This window comes from Patiria miniata, unplaced genomic scaffold (assembly GCF_015706575.1).
Source record: "Patiria miniata isolate m_02_andy unplaced genomic scaffold, ASM1570657v1 HiC_scaffold_1, whole genome shotgun sequence".
NCBI lineage: Eukaryota > Metazoa > Echinodermata > Asteroidea > Valvatida > Asterinidae > Patiria > Patiria miniata.
Window position 1 is genome coordinate 33,745,514 of NW_024037047.1, and position 17,587 is coordinate 33,763,100.

The following is a 17,587-nucleotide window of genomic DNA, read 5'->3' on the forward strand; positions in this document are numbered from 1 at the left end:
TTTTCGGTCAAAAAAACAAATCTTTTCAATCCAAAAATCAAAACAAGTCAAAAACTAGACGTTGCCAACCATTTTGTTTAACAATTTTACTTCATGTTTTACAAAGCACCCCTTCGACTATAATAGGGAATGCCCCTCCGCAACTCATTACCTTATAAGGACACTGACGTGCGCATCGCGCGTATTGTGCGATGTCGCGTAAAACGCAGCTGGGCTGGTGTAGTGTGAATTTCGGACCATGAAATCACCGATTCACTGGTAGTACATTGCGCATGCATATGTAAGGAATGTGAACGTTCAACCAATGAAACGTTAAAAGGCACCGTACTTCATGGGAGTCCAAATTTCATGTGACACTGGAAAAGTGTTTAAGACCAGCTAGCCTTGTCTTTATCATCCGTTTAAGACCGGCCGCGTAAAGGGCTCTCGACCAGTAGGAATGCGTAAACTGTCTTAGGTATTTATGAATATGTGTTTGCCAATGCAGGTACACCTTGGAGCTCATGGATGGTGAAATATCAATGAGCCTGTCCATAGATGCATGCATCCATGGTCAATGTACAGGACAACTCATGATCTTAGATACTGCAGTATCCCCTCTTCCTATGTGCTACCCCAACGGAACCATCTCCTGGAAGAATCTACCAGGTAGGACTAAATTGCCTTCATGGAATGTTTATTTGAATTCCACTGGTTGATGTAGTGGAAAAGTTGATTATGATTTAGGGAATAGCAGTAATTGAAATTAACAAATACCTTTTTAACAAAATATACAGTTAAAATGCTCGAATTTTGTGACTTTTCTCTTGGCTGTATTTCCAGACTTTTTGTGTTCATGTTGAGGGGCCATATTTTAGCTAAATGCATGTGATATGCTACCCTATCTATTCAGTGCATTGTTATTTGTCTTCATTGCATTATGACTGACGTCCAGGGTGTGAACTTCTGCTGCCATATCAAAACAAATTACAACAAATTTAGAAATAATAGTTACCTTTCTGATTTTGTTAAGCATGATGTAGCTTGCGAGGTCGTCACGACCTCTTCATTCAGCATTGTGGCATAATCCCTCCGCTCACCTGACCACCTTAGGGGCAGTCACGTGAGAGCAGATCGTCATAGATGGTGGGCAGGTCGTACCCAGTGTCCCTGTTGAGTGTTGGGTTCTGGGTCTTGATCTCTAAGGCTCCCTGATGAGGAGGTCATAGAACTCATGATCATGATCAATATAACTCAGTATCAAGATTTATGAACAGGAATGTTTAGAGCTTGATGAAATTTCACATTTTGTGAAATTTGAGGTAACAATTTTGCTCTAACAAGGCACTAGAGGCGAAAAATCAAAGTGCGCCACGTTGGGGGCCTCGCCACATTAGGGTGCACCAACAATATACTGATTATGCTTAAGTGAACCTAATAGGACAAGTTGCATTTGCATGTACATCGGTGGTGGCACCGTGAAGTGACGTATCATGTTTATCCAGCATCCGTTCCGAATACCGCAAACCTTTGCGTGTATACACGTCATCCGATGTGTAGTATCCTTGCATGAAAGCTATGTATAGGCACCACGTGCTCTGAAACCACACACCCAGACCCAGACATTACCTCATCCACACTGGAATACATAAACCCCAACTTACTAAATGAATAATGAATAAGGCCCCAACTTGGATCAGATTGCACCCTAGAACAGTGGAGCCCTTGATAAGCATAGAACCTCATGTGATGTTCTGAGATGTACTGAGACACAATAAACCAAGCAAGCATCGAAGCAACAACTATTATCCATGTGTTATTGACAAGCTCACTACATTACACGATGTGAACTGGTTAAGTAGTTTAGCTGATCCATCAAGCATCCATCCGATCCATCGATTCATCATCCATCAAGTATGTTGCTTGAAATATCATCGAAATACGGTGCAGCAGATGTGTGTTTTGAAAATTTGACTCCCAAAATGCCGATACAGGTGACAATTTGTACGAAGTGACGTCATTTGAGAGAGACCTATTTAAATCTCAATATCCAGAACATTTCCCTAATGGGGCAGATGGATTTCTAAAGACTTCCTCGTGGGGTCCATTGTTCTATTGTGTTTCCTACCCCATAAGGAACCCTGTACACGTGATATGATACACCGTGCCCTCTGGAGACGTGTGTACAATAGGGAACAAAAGATTGTTTACGTCTCCACAGGGCAATTTCTATAGATGAATACGTCTCCACAAGGTTTTCACGAAATAGATATATGGATTTTACTCAAAAACTAGGAATTTCCAAGGTGGATTGATTTGTGGCAAATGGAAGAGTTTTAGAAAAGGGATATTAAGTCCGAATTTCAGCCAAGGAAATTAATTCTGGTTAAAATAAAAGCTTTTGAAACTTCACTCTCAAACTCGAAAACTTCACTACACGAGAACAAAGAAATGCCTCCACAAGGATACAAATTTCAGTATGTGTGTACTGTTTCATGCATGTATAGCATGAAGTACGCACGACTAATTTGATTATGAATGCTCAGAAAGCCATAGCGTCTTTGCATGAGCGTCAAGCATAATCAGCAATATGTTCAAATATCTCTCCTAGTGTAGTTTCTCCACTCTCCCTTTCTCACCGTTGAGGGGGTACTTGTGCACGGAGCCCATTGTGGTATAAGCTGATATTGTGTTTCACTGACATCAAATAACGCAGTGTTTGTTTTATTACTGCTAGGTATAACCTCAATCTCTCAGCTCGGAAGCCTGGATGCTGGATTTGAGGCTGTGGCTCAGACTCTTGGCTTACCATCTCGTCTAGTCTCGGCCTCACCTTGCCCACCTGTGATCCAGCCTAGTCAGTCTGGAGGTAGGGGCATTAGCATTGTCCCATGACCTGTATAATGGCTTTAAGTTAACATTGAGTGATATAGCTAAATGAGGTGCCCATTAGTGGGTCGGTTTCTTCATCACTGGGATGCCCTAAGCATCCAAAGCTTGCCTTGATAAGATTTCACACAATGCCTTCGCTTTCAGTGACATGTGTTAAGTGACATTTTCAAAGCTTTACAAAGCCCTTATGTAACTCAAAATCAGAGAACCATGCGATTGGCACTGGGGAGTGGAAGCCTTCCTGACATGTATAGACCATTATCATGTTGCGGCCATCGTGATTTACAATCCTTTTTTTTTCTGTCCACGCTTCCAAATTCCTTCATTTTTAATTTTACATTTCCATGAACTGGAATCAGGCCTCATGTTTCTCAGACAGTGAATAAACACTTCAAAATTACCCTTGTGATTCTCATTCAACCATTGTCAATGTCCCATTTTTCTCTCTTGTTTCCTGTAGTGTGTCCACACCTCCCCTCTCTGCCCACACTTCCGTCAGGAGGTGTATGTCACTATTCAGAATCCTGCCTAGGGGTGGAGTGTTGTCTAGCAGTAGACCTCGGCATCATCAGTCGTACCCTGAGGGCCTCGCTGATTGTAGACCCCTGTGATTTCAAACTGAGCGTTGGATTTGAGAACTGGAGTTACAATGTCACCCTTTTAAGGTATGTAGTTTATTTTGTGGAATATTCAGTGCAATCCAAGATAAAATTACACTCTGTTGAAAGTCAATATTGAAACCTGCACCCGATTCCATGAAACCCATCGTAACTTACATGCATCGCAGCGCTGCGACGCATCTAGACTTTGGAATTCTCTCCCACTGTCACTGTGATCTATAAGTGACCTGGAATTGTTTAAGACCAGCCTCAAGACACATTTATTTGAAAGTTGTTTTCCTTAGTTATATTTTCAATTGTTTGTGAATTGTAAAGGGCATTGCGAGCTCCAGCGGTCCTGAAATGCGCTATATAAGAATGTGTTATTATTATTATTATCTTATCCCTACAATGCGTCGCAGCTGTGACGCATCGTAGGTGTATAAATTTATAGTACAACTCGGTAACTGTTTTATGTATTTTTTCAGGGTACAGTAAATAGCCATCAAAGAGTCTTCAGATCTCCTCTCGAAAAAGCTTTTCGAATGTAAAACAAAATGGCAGAAGTGTTATCCAGTTTTAAAGGAAAACAAGCTCTCAGTGGACTGAATGGCTACTTTGAAATTTCAAATGCAATTTTTCAGTCTAATTCATAATTATTCAATGAATTTTCTATTTACAACATTACACACATTGTCTCGGTATGATAATCTTGTCTATGTAATGTTTATGGCATAAACCTGGCCAAGAAAATTACTCTCCTTATTTTACGATGCCCACTAGACTTGTCGTAACTTGCGATGTGTTTTAAGCCATTGTCAAGGAATTTACAACGCATTCAACACTTCGCAAGTTTCGTGAAATGGATCGTACAACTTTTACGAGTTGACATGTCGCAACGTCGTAGCATTTTGTGAAATTGGGCCCTGCTCTAAGGAAGTTTACTTTTCAAATACTCAATTTTTTTGATAAATACATTACTGGGTTGATCTGAAATGTCTGCAGTTACAAGTGGGGTAAAGTGACAAGGGAAAGACTGAGTGATGCCGTCTTGCTCACCTTCACCGTCGACAAGACCACAGACAACCGTAACTTGCTCCTCTCCCTCTCCCTGCAACTCTGCATCGCTGGAGGCTGTGCTCCTGACATTGTCATCCTTCAGGACTTCACTGCACCGATACCATTCTGTAACCCAAACGGAACTTTGGAGTGGGCTCAAGACTTGGGTAAGTCTTAATAATTATAGCGCACATTTTCGTAAGTTACAATGCGCGACTAAGGACAGCTCCAGAACATAAAGGTACAGATAACGTGGAGAGAACAGATTAGTTTTCACTCTACCCTTAAAGTTGTCAAAAAAGCTGATGTTACAGATGTTGTGTGATAAGGAATTCCAGCATTGAGGACCAGACACTCAGGGACAGAGCCTTCTCAGTGTCACTGATCGAGAAGGCCCTGTCCCCTGCCGTTTTGAATGTGCGAGGATGTTACAATCCAGCTGGCATGGATTAATGCTTCTGCCCTGGTGGGGTAAATTAGTTTTGGAGGTGATTAAAATGGCCTGATAGTTGGATGCATGAGGGAACTGCACATCGGTTGTGTGGAAAGCAACTTTAAACTGTTTTGGTCAAAGAATTGTGAACAGAAAAGATTTCAGTACCCCCTTGACCACCCTGAATTTGCCTCTGTCTAGCAAATCAAACTTGATTTTGTGACCATAGAAAATGCTTGTGATGTTTACGCAATCTAACACAGAATTTTATCACTATTTCTGAGTAGGTGATATTGGAGATTATGCTAGTGGTCTTGTGGTGAACCGTCTGAGTGTCAGTGCTGATGTTCTCCTACCTCAACCATGCAGTGGTCCACCAGAGCAAATCACACCAGCAACCACAGGCAAGTTTATGGACATCAGACCAAAGCTTTGTGCTGTCTGAACTGTAGGGGTTAAGCTCCAAGTTCCCAGTTTCTCCATTTTACATCAAGTTGGAATGATTGTAGGCTGACGGTTCCTCTGGATGGTTCCTCTGGTTCCTTGTCATTTGATTGGTAGAACTCACATCATGTGTCATTCGTTATTACTGCCATTCACATCGGGGCTCAAAAAGTACTATCCACCCATGGGGAATGGGAAATACTATTCAACAGTTAGGATCAGTCTTGTTCCATGACGCGGTATTTGTGTGCAAATGCATGCTGGTTTGCGCGTTCAGTGTTGGACGTAGCGCATATTGTTCCAAAGAGCCGCTACAGCGTTGGGTTCAAACATTTTCGTGAAGGGGTGGTTTGGAAGAGAGCAATACATTTTTCACCAATTTTGTATCAAAATAAAAGTTCAAATATATCAAATGACAAAGATCTATATGTCAGTTATATAAAACAAATATTGAGTGGCTTTCAATTGTGAAATGAGAGGAATATTATTGCTCGGTAAAACCTGGACTTTTCCAGTTCACTCAGCTTCGCCTCGCGAAATGGAAAAGTCCAGATTTTACCTTGCGATAATATTCCTCCCATTCCACGCTGATCCACTCAATATATGTATATTATATTGGTTTAGGGGTTTAGGTGGTAAGACGTCTGCACTAGAAAGCAGGAGGTTGTGGGTTTGAGTGATTTGGTTCCAACTTTTACTCAGGAGGTGACACACTGAGTATACAGTGTTTATAATCGGTGAAAGGCAGAACCCAATACTGATCCAAATGTTTAGTTTGAGTCAGAAATACAATGGCAGAGTTTTGATTATTTTAACCATAAATTCTGTCATACAGCATAATTAGTGACACCTTTTTTTGTTTTTAAACAGGCTGCAGTTCACTTGCTGTACCATCAGCTGTCGCACCATTCTGTTTCCTGGATCAGTCATGCCTTGGGGTTGGTTGTTGCTTGAACTTTGACCTGGGCATAGTTCAGAGGTCATTTTCTGTCTGGGTCAAGCTGGATCCGTGTGCTCGCACTTTCTCATTTGGATTTGAGAAATGGAGTCACGTTGAGACGATTGGCATACAACTACTGCAGAGTAAGAACATTCCATTGTCTACCTTTTTGCTTCCAAAGAGACACTTTTTTCATGAACATTTTTAATGAGTGTAACTAAAAATTTTCAAAATAGTTTAGCGTCCCACAGATTAGTTATTAATTGAGACAGTGATATCAGGGTTCAACCTTAATTTTTTTTTTTCACTAGCCAGCCGGGCTACTGAAATAGACTCTTAACTAGCCCGCGGGCATTTTCCCTAGCCCGCATGTTTTTCTTTTATTGAGTGTCTCATAAACAACGATGTGCACACATGTAAAAACGTGTATCCTGAGGAAATCTTGTCAGTGTTTTAAATAAACAGATCTAATAATTTAACCCTAAACAGTTATACAATTAGGCACAAATTGATATAGGTTTGCTTTCTGAATTTAAGGATGTATTTTTCCTCCTGGCCTTTCTGCTGTAGCCCAGTAATTGTTGACTCGCAACTGAAGGGAATAGTTTGACTAGCCTGCCGCTGTTTTGACTAGCATTTGGCTAGCGGGCTACCGCTAAAGTCGAACCCTGTGATATATATGATGAGGACCACTCACTGATTTGCTATGAAACTTTCCCTTTGTTTTCTCCTGTCTACTTTACAGTGGAACACTTTCCACCAGCATGCATTCACTCTGAGACTGTTATTATTTCAGGATATATGCAACTGTTCCCAATGTTGTTTCTGTTCAAAGTGAACTTTTTCCAAAGAGATTCTTTCAGCTGGAACTTGAATATTGGTTTGAGATCCCTGCTAGAGTGTAATGATTAACTTTATGGTTATTTTGTTTCTTATTTCCCCAGCTCATTCCTTTGAGAAAACCCTGGGAGTTCTGAAGATCAGGTAAGGTTGATCATCCCTAGGTTTTGTAAAAGAGGGCAGGTATACGTGCAATGAAGATGGGTAGTTGTCTGTACACAGTTGCAACATTCAGGGCAGACCTGAGTGTCAAAATGCTTGAGATAAGATTAGCCTTTTTTAAGGGAATCACAAGCTTGAAAATGGGAGTTGGTCTGTGTGGTAACAGATTACATTCAGATTCAACAGATGTGTCTCTGCAGCAGCTGCTCAAAAGCTAGGTTTTACTCACCTGTGCTCTTTGTACAAACTTGATTTGTGATGTAGTGTTAGAGTGTAAAGATTGATTATTGTTATCACACGAGCGCAAGTGGGACACAGAATAATGTAATACGTCTGTGGCCCACAAGCCTAAGGCCGAGTGGGATAACAAATATATCTCGAAGCAAACATGATACACAGTAGAGATGCAACCTGCATGCTGTGATCACTTTTCAGTGGTTATCCAATTACACACATGCAAACACACAGTCGTGAATTTCTATATGCCCTAGGACAATGCTTTGTGTTTCCCTTTGTCCCTGTAATATGTGACCAGCTCCACAAAAAAGATTATTTTGTCGCAAAAAGGTTATATTGAGTTATATACATGGTTGGAAAACCCACAATGTAGCTTTCATTTCGTATATAACAGAGCTCCATACCCCTCCCATCCTGGAGATATGACACATTTGCATATTAATTACTTCCTTAGAGTTCAAATTACACAACTGAGAAAACAGGCTTTGAAATAGCTGGCTTTGTTGTAGAACAACAGAACGATGCACACAAAAATGGTTGTTTTTCCACTTTGTTCATCAAAATCAACATTTCTGAGAATGAAACCTGACTCTGTAGGTCTTTAAGATGTCATTTATGGCGCAAAATGAAAACCACATTTGACAAAATTGTTACCCTCTCAGTGTTGAGCAGGCCATTACCCAATAATGCTCAGCGTGACTTAATACCCTTTTTTTGTGAAGCCGGTCACATATAATACTCTCCCTTAGACCAAGCACATAACCATATGATCGAGGACCATTTTCAATAAAAGACCCAACGCCCGAGGACTAAAAGGATCTTTTGTTCTCCTCTGTGTGTCTGTTCTCTATCGTAAAGCCATACATGTACATGTGCATCTTGGAGTAGTGCGATACACAGAGTGCTATATTTACCATGGTATGAGGATAATATCACACTACTCTTGCCATGGATCGACCAATCAGGATCCAGGATTCTAGTTCGCTTCAAAATAAAAAACTTTCTCACACCTGCTGCATGAGTGACAGACTTCATTGCTGACAGTACGTAATGTATATATGCATGACAACAGCATATGCAAAAACAAAGAATCCTTAACAATGCAATACTCAACTGTTGTGATCTCAGCAATACATGCATTTCAAATTAGCAGCTAATCTGAGGCTCCTTATGCTAAGCGTTTGTATGACATTACGGACCTTTTGGGGTGTGTCTTTTTTCACAACAGTAAGAACACCTAGGTCCTTTGTTTCTATGCTACATTTAACTTGAACATTCCTCTACAATTGTCTGTATGCATGTAGGTATGATGTAGAGCGGCCCCATAATACTATCTATGACGTGGATCTAGACATCAGCTTGTGCTGGCAGGGTGCATGTGATGAACCCATGGTCATTCTCAGAGATGCGATGTTCTCAGGATCTTATTGTGATGATCAAGGAGGAGGCAGCAGCACAAGGAGGAAGAGAAGAAGTCTAGATGACCTGTGAGTGGACTTAAAACCCAATGTTTAATCCAGACTAAGCTCTTTCATTTCAAAAGTGTTAGTCAAAATGACACATCCCATGAGAGTACGTGTATGTGTAAGGTTAAAGGTAGAGTAGACCATTTGTCATTTGTCCTTTTTTTTTTCGTTAGAAGCAACAACAGTGCTCAAAATCTAAAGAAGGGTGCTTAACAACTGATGAATGCTGTTTATTCTGAGAAAACAATATTCCAGGATGTCAATTTCATTTCAAAAGTTGGCAAGTCATTTTTTGAGACACGTTTTCATGCAGCCGATTGCAACTTCGCGATGATACGCACTAAGCCGACATATAATAGCAATCGCATGCACGCGTCGTGTCAACACTAGCGAGCACCCATCCATGGATTCGCCCAAATACAAAACCAAGTGCTAATGGAAATTTCCAACAATGTGTCACTAGACGCATCTTTGGAAAGAACCTTCTTTTATTGTTTTCTTCAAAATGACAGCATGCCAGAAGGAATAAATTCACAGGGAGTTTAGTGCCATTACTATCTTTAAACCAAGTAAACTTTTCAACAATAATTTGGTAAGTTTATGAATACAAGTAGCTGCAAATGATCTACTCCACCTTTTAAAGGAGTCAATCACTTCAAAATACATTGTTGTATTAAAAATTAAGAATTTCAAGAAAGGTCCTTGATAATGTAACAAACTCAAGAATAACAGTCATTCACAAGCTAAAGGATGTCATTTCAGGGAAGTTTTAGGCAATTTTTGATAAGGTAGTTTCAGCTTTGTAGGTTCTTTACCTACTTCTACTTGAAAGCCTTTCACCATCACATCTCAAACCCTTGGCCTGATTTGGATGTATTCTTGTCACAAATTTCTTTGGTGTACTCCATGTAATGCTAGTGATACTGCTGAGGAACTGGACAGCACCGAAGACCTGACAGCTAATCCTATAGACAAGGCCAGGGCCTACTTTAAGACCATTCTCAGTGGAGGCTCCACTTCGTATTCAGCGGAGGATAACGCCATGACTAAACTGCAGCCGGAGAAAGTTGTCAAGCCCAGTGAGTTTCATTCTTCTTATTAGTCTGAAATGAATTTAAGATAAAGCTACAAACGTTAGTTTTAATAACCAAGTGTTGAGCTCAGAGGGGTCCTAAAGAGGAACCTAACTTATTTTAGTTGAAGGATTTGCCCATCACCAGTACTGCTGCAAGTTGGGCATCTTCTCAAATAGTCTTTATGAGACAGAGAGCAAAAGTGAGAACCTGATTGTATTTGTTGAGTCTTGCCGCTAGGGGTATGAATATGAGACATAAAATTATATGGAAAGCTGTAGCTCTGGGAAAAACATATTTGTTTCAATAGACTCCATGTATGGACAGTAGGCGGCGCTTTTGGAACAATCTTGAGAGCTCCTTGGGTGAGACACAGTATGTGTACGTACTGGTTTCCGAGTACGATGCGAAGGAAGATTGATTAATTTTATTCCGAGTATACTCAAACCTGTGTCTACTTTTGTGAGCATGAGGAGTATGGCAGCAATGTTCTCAAGTCCCTCCCCGTAATCGTCCAACATCTTTCTATGTACGGAGTCCATGGGGAATAAAAGTGCGATGAAGCAGTTATAAATTTGAGGTTGTATTACTGATGATTAAGCTGATGGTCCAACTGTCTGAGGTATGTATGGGTATTTCAGTCGAGCTTTGCCATTGTTACAGGGATTGCTGAATCAGGTACAGCAAGCCGACGCTCCATGGGTCTTCTCATCTTTGGTGATGAAGATGAAACTCCAGTCACCAGGAGAAGGAGAAGGGACCTGTCACTCTCAGTGACTGCAGGTAATACTAAAAGATGAATGGAGTAGTGAGTGGTAAACATGTATTCATAAATACCTAAGACAGTGTACCCATTCCAATTGGTCAAGAGCTCGTCACATGGTCGGTTTTAAACGGTTGATAAAGACATGGCTGGCTGGTTTTAAACACTGTTCCAGTGTCACAAGAAATTTTGACTCTATGAAATCCGGTGCCAGCACCGTTTTATTGGTTGAACGCTCACAATCCTCACATAGGCATGCGCGGTACTACCAGTGAGTCAGTATTTCATAGCCCTAAATTCACACTACACTCGTACATCTGCGTTGTGTGCCACATCACGCAGTAAGCGCAACGCGCGCGTCAATCTCCCTATAAGGAGTTGTTTACCAGAGGGCCTTACCATTGTATAGCAAGAGGGGTAATTTGTTGATCGAAATCGTTGAAATTTTATAAATTGTGTATATGAATGGGATATATATATGCTTGGTCGGTATTAAACAATCTGTTAAAGACTGGTTGGAGTCTGGATGCTTGGGTAATTATCAGCATCCAGACTCCAACCGGTCTTAAACATAGTGTTTAAAACCTCCAAAGCATACATTTACTCCCATATTTTATGGGGATCATCTGTTAACCCCGGGATTTGTCTCCTGTTTTGCTTCAGGAGATTTTAGACCCCAGACTTTGGAGATTCAGCTCAACATCTATGTTGTGCCGAAGGAACATCAAGTCCTATGATCCCACAATTAAGACCATTTCCATTTGGTTTAGACATGAAGAGCTTTAAAATGATTCTCCAAACTGAGATGAAGCTGAAGCAGGCAATGAACCCGAAGTTTGGTAAATCCTATTAAGATGTATGACATCCGCTTGGAAGGTTACAGGTTCAATTCCACTCATGGCAGCACGTTTAATGATATACAGTCCAAGTGGTTTGCTTGTTTTGTTTCAGGGGGAGCTAGCTTGTTTGACCTTAGTCTCAGTCCTGGCGCTGACTCGGGCACATGGCAGGGCGATGTCATTATTGGTGGAGGATTAACACGTATGTACTTTTCAATTATAGGAGCTAGATTACCCCAAAAAAGTAACATGCATTTCTAGTTTACCAAAGTGAGATTTCCCTCTGCAAGAAACCTTCCAGAGACTTAAGCTTGTTGCCAAAACATTTTCTTGTAAATGCATTTAAAGGGCTATAGTTTGTCCCATAATGCCATACATATCATCGCTCCATCATATCATCATGGCAACTCCATCTTTGGTTACATTGGTCGACTCCCTATCAACACCCCAGCACACGCCGCCCTCAAGCTGTTCATTGATGCATCTACAGGAGTCAAGCTTGATCCTGGTTGGTCACGACCACGCGGCCGACCCCGAAATACCTTGGTGCGACAACTTGAGGCTGACCATGCTCTGTCAGCCCCTGCCCTGTGGCTCATCTCGACTGATCGGTTGGCGTGGGTGGCTCAATGTCCCATAGTTGGATTTGGAGACTGATGATGATGATAATGCCATACATCACATTGATACATCCCTGCTGTTCAGATTGATTAGTATTAGAAAAAATAATAACTATTAAAGTACAGATTGAAATTTCACAGGTTTTTACCATGTTTCCTTTGAAATATTGACGTACTGATTATAAGTTATGAATTTTTACTCAGAACATTTAAGAGAGGTTCCAATTGGATGGTCAGCCATTACGCATCAAAACCAGTGGGGGGCAATCATTATAGAGTTTTTATCACAAGAGTATATTAATTTAAAGTTATTGCAGTATTGGAGTGCAGGTTATACATTGAAATGTCTTGTGATAGTATGTAATAAAGCTTTAAGGGATGTAGATTATTGGGAGTTTTTTTTTCACATCCTTACTAGTAGACACTTCCGCCTATGCTACATAATTTGGATTAATTTTGTTGACCCCCTGACCTCAAACAGAGAAAGGTTTGGATGCTCTTGGCCGACGTATTGCCAACATGACCATAGGGGAGTTGGAAGCCATGCTGGATCTTCAGAATATCGACCCATTCACTGTGGTTCAGTTGATGAAGGACCTACGTGCTCTCTTTAGGACCTTTGTAAGTTAAAACCATAAGGGCAATTCCACGGTTACTCACGTTACATTTTTGATGTACTTCTGAGTTTCCTTGGGCTGTAATTACCTTACTGAAAAGGTTTAATAACTGTTATCCCCATGGTAGATAGAGTAGACCTAGACCTACCTAAGCACCAAAGATGACATCCAGAAAAATGTGTTATGTATGATAAACAAGACGCACAAAATTGGTTACTCACGTTACGAAAATGTAAGTGAGTTTCCTTGGGCTGTAATTACCTTACTGAAAAGGTTTAATAACTGTTATCCCCATGGTAGATAGAGTAGACCTAGACCTACCTAAGCACCAAAGATGACATCCAGAAAAATGTGTTACATGTATGTATGATAAACAAGACGCACAAAATTGGTTACTCACGTTACGAAAATGTAACATGACTAACCGTGGAATTGCCCCTAATCTTCCCAAATTCATCAAAAACAATTCCCCATTTTGGGGGATATTGGTAGGCGATCCATGCGTACCAAGTAGTGGTGGGCTTGTGGATTTCAGCGGATTTGGTCCTAATGCATTATGTGAAGCAGGGTCAGTGATGGCTTTTGGCGGATTTGGTCCAGTCCTTAGTAAAAGACACTAGGGAGTAAGGGTTAAAGTTCATGTCTCTTTGTTTAGTTTCTTTAAACTGCATGACTCATTATTGGATAAAACGTTCATATAAAAAAAACCTTCGTTGGTTTACTTTTGCTTAGCATTGAAAGTTCTGTGCTAACTCGTAAAGCACAGAATCTTAAGTCATAGGTTGCACAACTACACAAAAGCCAAAATTCCTTCCAGTTTGCCTATAACTTGTTGCCGTTGTGAGCTTTGATTCTTTGCTAGGTCCAGCAAATTGAAACCCTTATTTTGCAATCCTATTTTTCATTTCATTGGAAGATTGAGGAGTTCATCGATGTCATCATCAATGGCAAGGCAGATGACAACTTTCAGCAATTTGATGTCGTTCTGAGTGGGACCATTCCTTTCCCAAGAAGACATGCTAAGTTTTTGCAAGCTAGCTGGGGCATACCAATCGGTGGATTTATCTACTTAAAATTTAGTAAGTACCATCATAGAGCATGTTTGAGACGTGATTAAGCAAAGATTGACTAATTACTTTGACTTTGAATTTTGATCCAAACCTAGCAAGTCAACAATGATTGGACTAGCCAAGTCACCTAGTTGTAGGTCCTTATCCAACTAGCTCAAGTTCAAAAGAATCTTAAAAAAATTTCATTATTAGGCAAAAAAAAAAAGTCTCCGGTTTCTGGTATGCGCCTGCGTCGCCGTAGCCATGCGCGTCGGTAAAATGAAAAGGTTTTTTTTTCAATGTACGAAAGTTTGTGAACAATTCATTTTTGGATTTATGGGCTCTGTGCACAAGTACCCCATCAACGGCCAGAAAAAGGAGAGTTGGGGGTGACCTAGACTGGTTCCCGATCCATCCACTGCGTATTTCGATTGTATCTAAAGTTATTGGAGGCAGGGATTAGTCTCGGAGACCATCGCAAGTTGAATTTCGAAGGTATTCGCGTGCCGCCGTCGCCTGACGCTCACTTGAAGAGGAGGTGGCTAATAGCTTTTGCACATTCAGGAAGTCGTGCATACTTCGCGTGCGAACCATTACAGTACAGTACTCGCACGTTATGTGTCCTGTCCGCGGAGCTCTCAAAAGGGGTAGAAAGCGCCCTCTTTTGCTAGCGCACGGAGCCCATAGGATGACATATAGAAATTTAGGTTTGAATTTTAAACAGTTTGATTTTAACAGTGTAACAGATTGCTCCCCATCATTCCTCATTAAGCCGTGGGCCAAAGCCTGTAACGTTCGATCTCGTTTTAACTGTTTAGTGGCAACTTCATTTCCACTTTATAAAGCTGTTTTGAACATGTTCATTTAAAACTGTGCATGCCATATTGTTTGCACATACCACATGACGGCGATCGCGATGCATCAGTGCCATTGTGTACCAGCCTTGCCTCCATGGGCGCGTGCGTGTTCCTCCACTAATTCCTGGCCGTGGGGAATACGAAAATTGCGAAGCTGACCAGCTATTCAAAGCGTACTGTGCACATATTTCGAAGACCACGCGCTCGCACGTTATCTTCCGCATGTCATGTCACGTACAGACATTTTTTTCCAAGACTGCGCGATGTCTTTTCTATATGGATTCTGAAAGCCCGTTTTACACCCAAAAAATATGTATTCTGGGTGAGGAAATGGAGGGAAAAAAAACTGTGTGTTACTTATTAACTTGAAACTGAATTGACTAGTGATTGATTTGTGTTGTAAAAGGGACGACAGAGGTACGTACATTTAATATAAGTCCTTACTAAATAACGCCACGTCAAAATCTCAACATGCTCATGTTTGAAGGGATTGATTCAAAAAAATTTATATTATTCATGCTGACTTTCTATTTATCTGTGTCATGTTTGAAAGCATTTGAACATAAAACATAAAAGTTATGGCAAAAGATGCTATTTTCGACCAAAAATTGGCAAAATAATAAGAGAAACATTTTGTCATAAGGTTAATGCGCAATCTGGGCCAATGTGAACAACCAGATTCAGAGTCAGCACTATCAAATTAGTAGAGTTGACCTTATTGCAAGTTGACACCAGAAAGTAAGACGAACCTCAGCTTCTAGACCTGATACAGATTTTGGCCCATGGCGACCCTAGTCTGGTTAATACGGTATTTGTATCAATCTTTCTGTTTGACAATCATTGATCCCCGAGTGGTGCTGCATATGCTGACACACACTGACTCTACAACATGGCATCAACATGGAAAAGGGCCTTTTTACAAATGTTAAGAATGAAATTCATATAGAATTTAATGGTAGAAGTGCTAACAATTGTCTCACACTATTGATGTTTTTTCTTGTTTCAGCCATTGAAGCAGGAGGATTCTTTGACATGGAGATACCAGTATCTGTTGGCCTCGTGTCCATGAAAGCACAGGTAGTATTAGAGAATTGAGACTATTTCATTCCCAGTCCATTATTGCAAAGGTCTTGTCATTAGATCCAAATTACACTTGTAAAGATCAATAAAATATTTCATATCAATCAGGGATGAACATCTTCCTGCAACTTGAGGCTTCTTTTGAAATAGTAAATAACATATTGGCACCATGTATGTACTTTTTGTCTCGCCTGAACGAAGTTCAGGAAAGAGACCATGCAATCACTATGTATGTCCGTCCACATGTACAGGGTGAGTAAAAAAAAGCGGAACCCAAACCCCAAACAATATATTTGGAAAGCCAATTTCATAAGCTACTTTTAGATGGAAAAATTACTGAAATTGGTCAATCCGTTCAAAGAATATCACCATTTAAACCCAATGACCCCAAAACCTGTCTCGTCCAAAAATGCGATTTCAACAATCGTCGTCACAATTGTCTTCAAACATCACCAGCGATGAAATCTTAGTTTAAACGTTAAGAATATGCAACAAAGTCCTTTTGAAGGCCCGTCTTTTCAAAAAGTAGATTTTATACATTGTTTGCCTAACCAGGGTTGTTAATCAAGATATTGTGTACTACAGTTTGTGACAGTTTTTGAAACAAGTATTCTGTGTCATTTTCTTTGTTGTTCCAAACAGTCAAAACACACAATAAATTGCTTTTTTTGGACGAGACAGGTTTTAGGGTCGTTGGGTTTAAATGGTGATATTCTTTGAATGGAGTAAGCAATTTCAGTAATTTTTTCATTTAAAAGTAGCTTTTGAAATTGGCTCTCCAGTCATTATTATTTTTGGTGCTTCTTTTTTTTTTAAATATGAAATATATTGTTTGGGGTTTGGGTTCCGCTGTTTTTTACTCACCCTGTATGTGCGTACGTGGTATTTTGGTAAACGTTTCGAAAAATTGGTCTCATTCGAAAAGTTGACGTCCAATTGGAACCAAATTTTGGTCGTAGATGCAAGATGGCAACCTTCATATGATACTGATGTCAAAGGTCACATACCAAGGTCAAAGGTCTTCTGAGGTCAAGTTGTAAAACGGGCTAAAAATGTAAAATTGTCTCATTTGAAAAGTTACATTCCAACTGGAACTAAACTTGAGTCATAGATGCAACATGGCAACCTTCATATGATAATGATGTCAAAAGGTCACATACCAAGGTCAAAGGTCATCTGAGGACACTAAAGTCAGAGGTCACTCTTTAAAGATAATCACGCAAGCAGGCGAGACGCGCGGTTAGAGACCCATCTTGTCCTTTATGCCCCTAAATTTTAGGCAAAAATAGCTTGATAATTTTCAAACTGACCCTTACACTGCCAAGCATGAACTTTGGTGTACGGTCATTTGTTTCCTGTCCTATGTTACCACAGAAGTTGAGGGGTGGCTCATACTTGGCATAAATGCAAACATGAACATGAAATGTGTCTTCATGGTAAGCGTTACATGTTATTAGCAAAAGTTGAACACATTCCAATTAGCATTTGGCTAGCAGGCTACCGCTAAAGTCAAACCCTGCCTTTGTATTGTTACTGACCCAAAACTGTGGTCAGTGTAGCGTGTGCTAGCATGCTGAGTATATTAAAGGGACACTATGTCATGGAACAGCCCAATTGGGCCACAAAACGCGCTTTGAA

General features: G+C 40.5%; 1 protein-coding gene across 1 annotated transcript in view; it reads left to right on the forward strand.

Annotated features, from left to right (window-relative positions):
- The window catches only part of LOC119733107, a 201,807-nt gene that overhangs the window by 102,963 nt on the left and 81,257 nt on the right, over positions 1–17,587 (forward strand). The window contains 14 exon segments of the mRNA XM_038206687.1: positions 488–648; positions 2,717–2,848; positions 3,332–3,536; positions 4,476–4,696; positions 5,250–5,366; positions 6,277–6,489; positions 7,291–7,330; positions 8,890–9,072; positions 9,970–10,130; positions 10,788–10,907; positions 11,839–11,928; positions 12,828–12,967; positions 13,880–14,042; positions 15,876–15,946. Of these exon segments, the coding sequence (XP_038062615.1) occupies positions 488–648; positions 2,717–2,848; positions 3,332–3,536; positions 4,476–4,696; positions 5,250–5,366; positions 6,277–6,489; positions 7,291–7,330; positions 8,890–9,072; positions 9,970–10,130; positions 10,788–10,907; positions 11,839–11,928; positions 12,828–12,967; positions 13,880–14,042; positions 15,876–15,946 (2,017 nt within the window).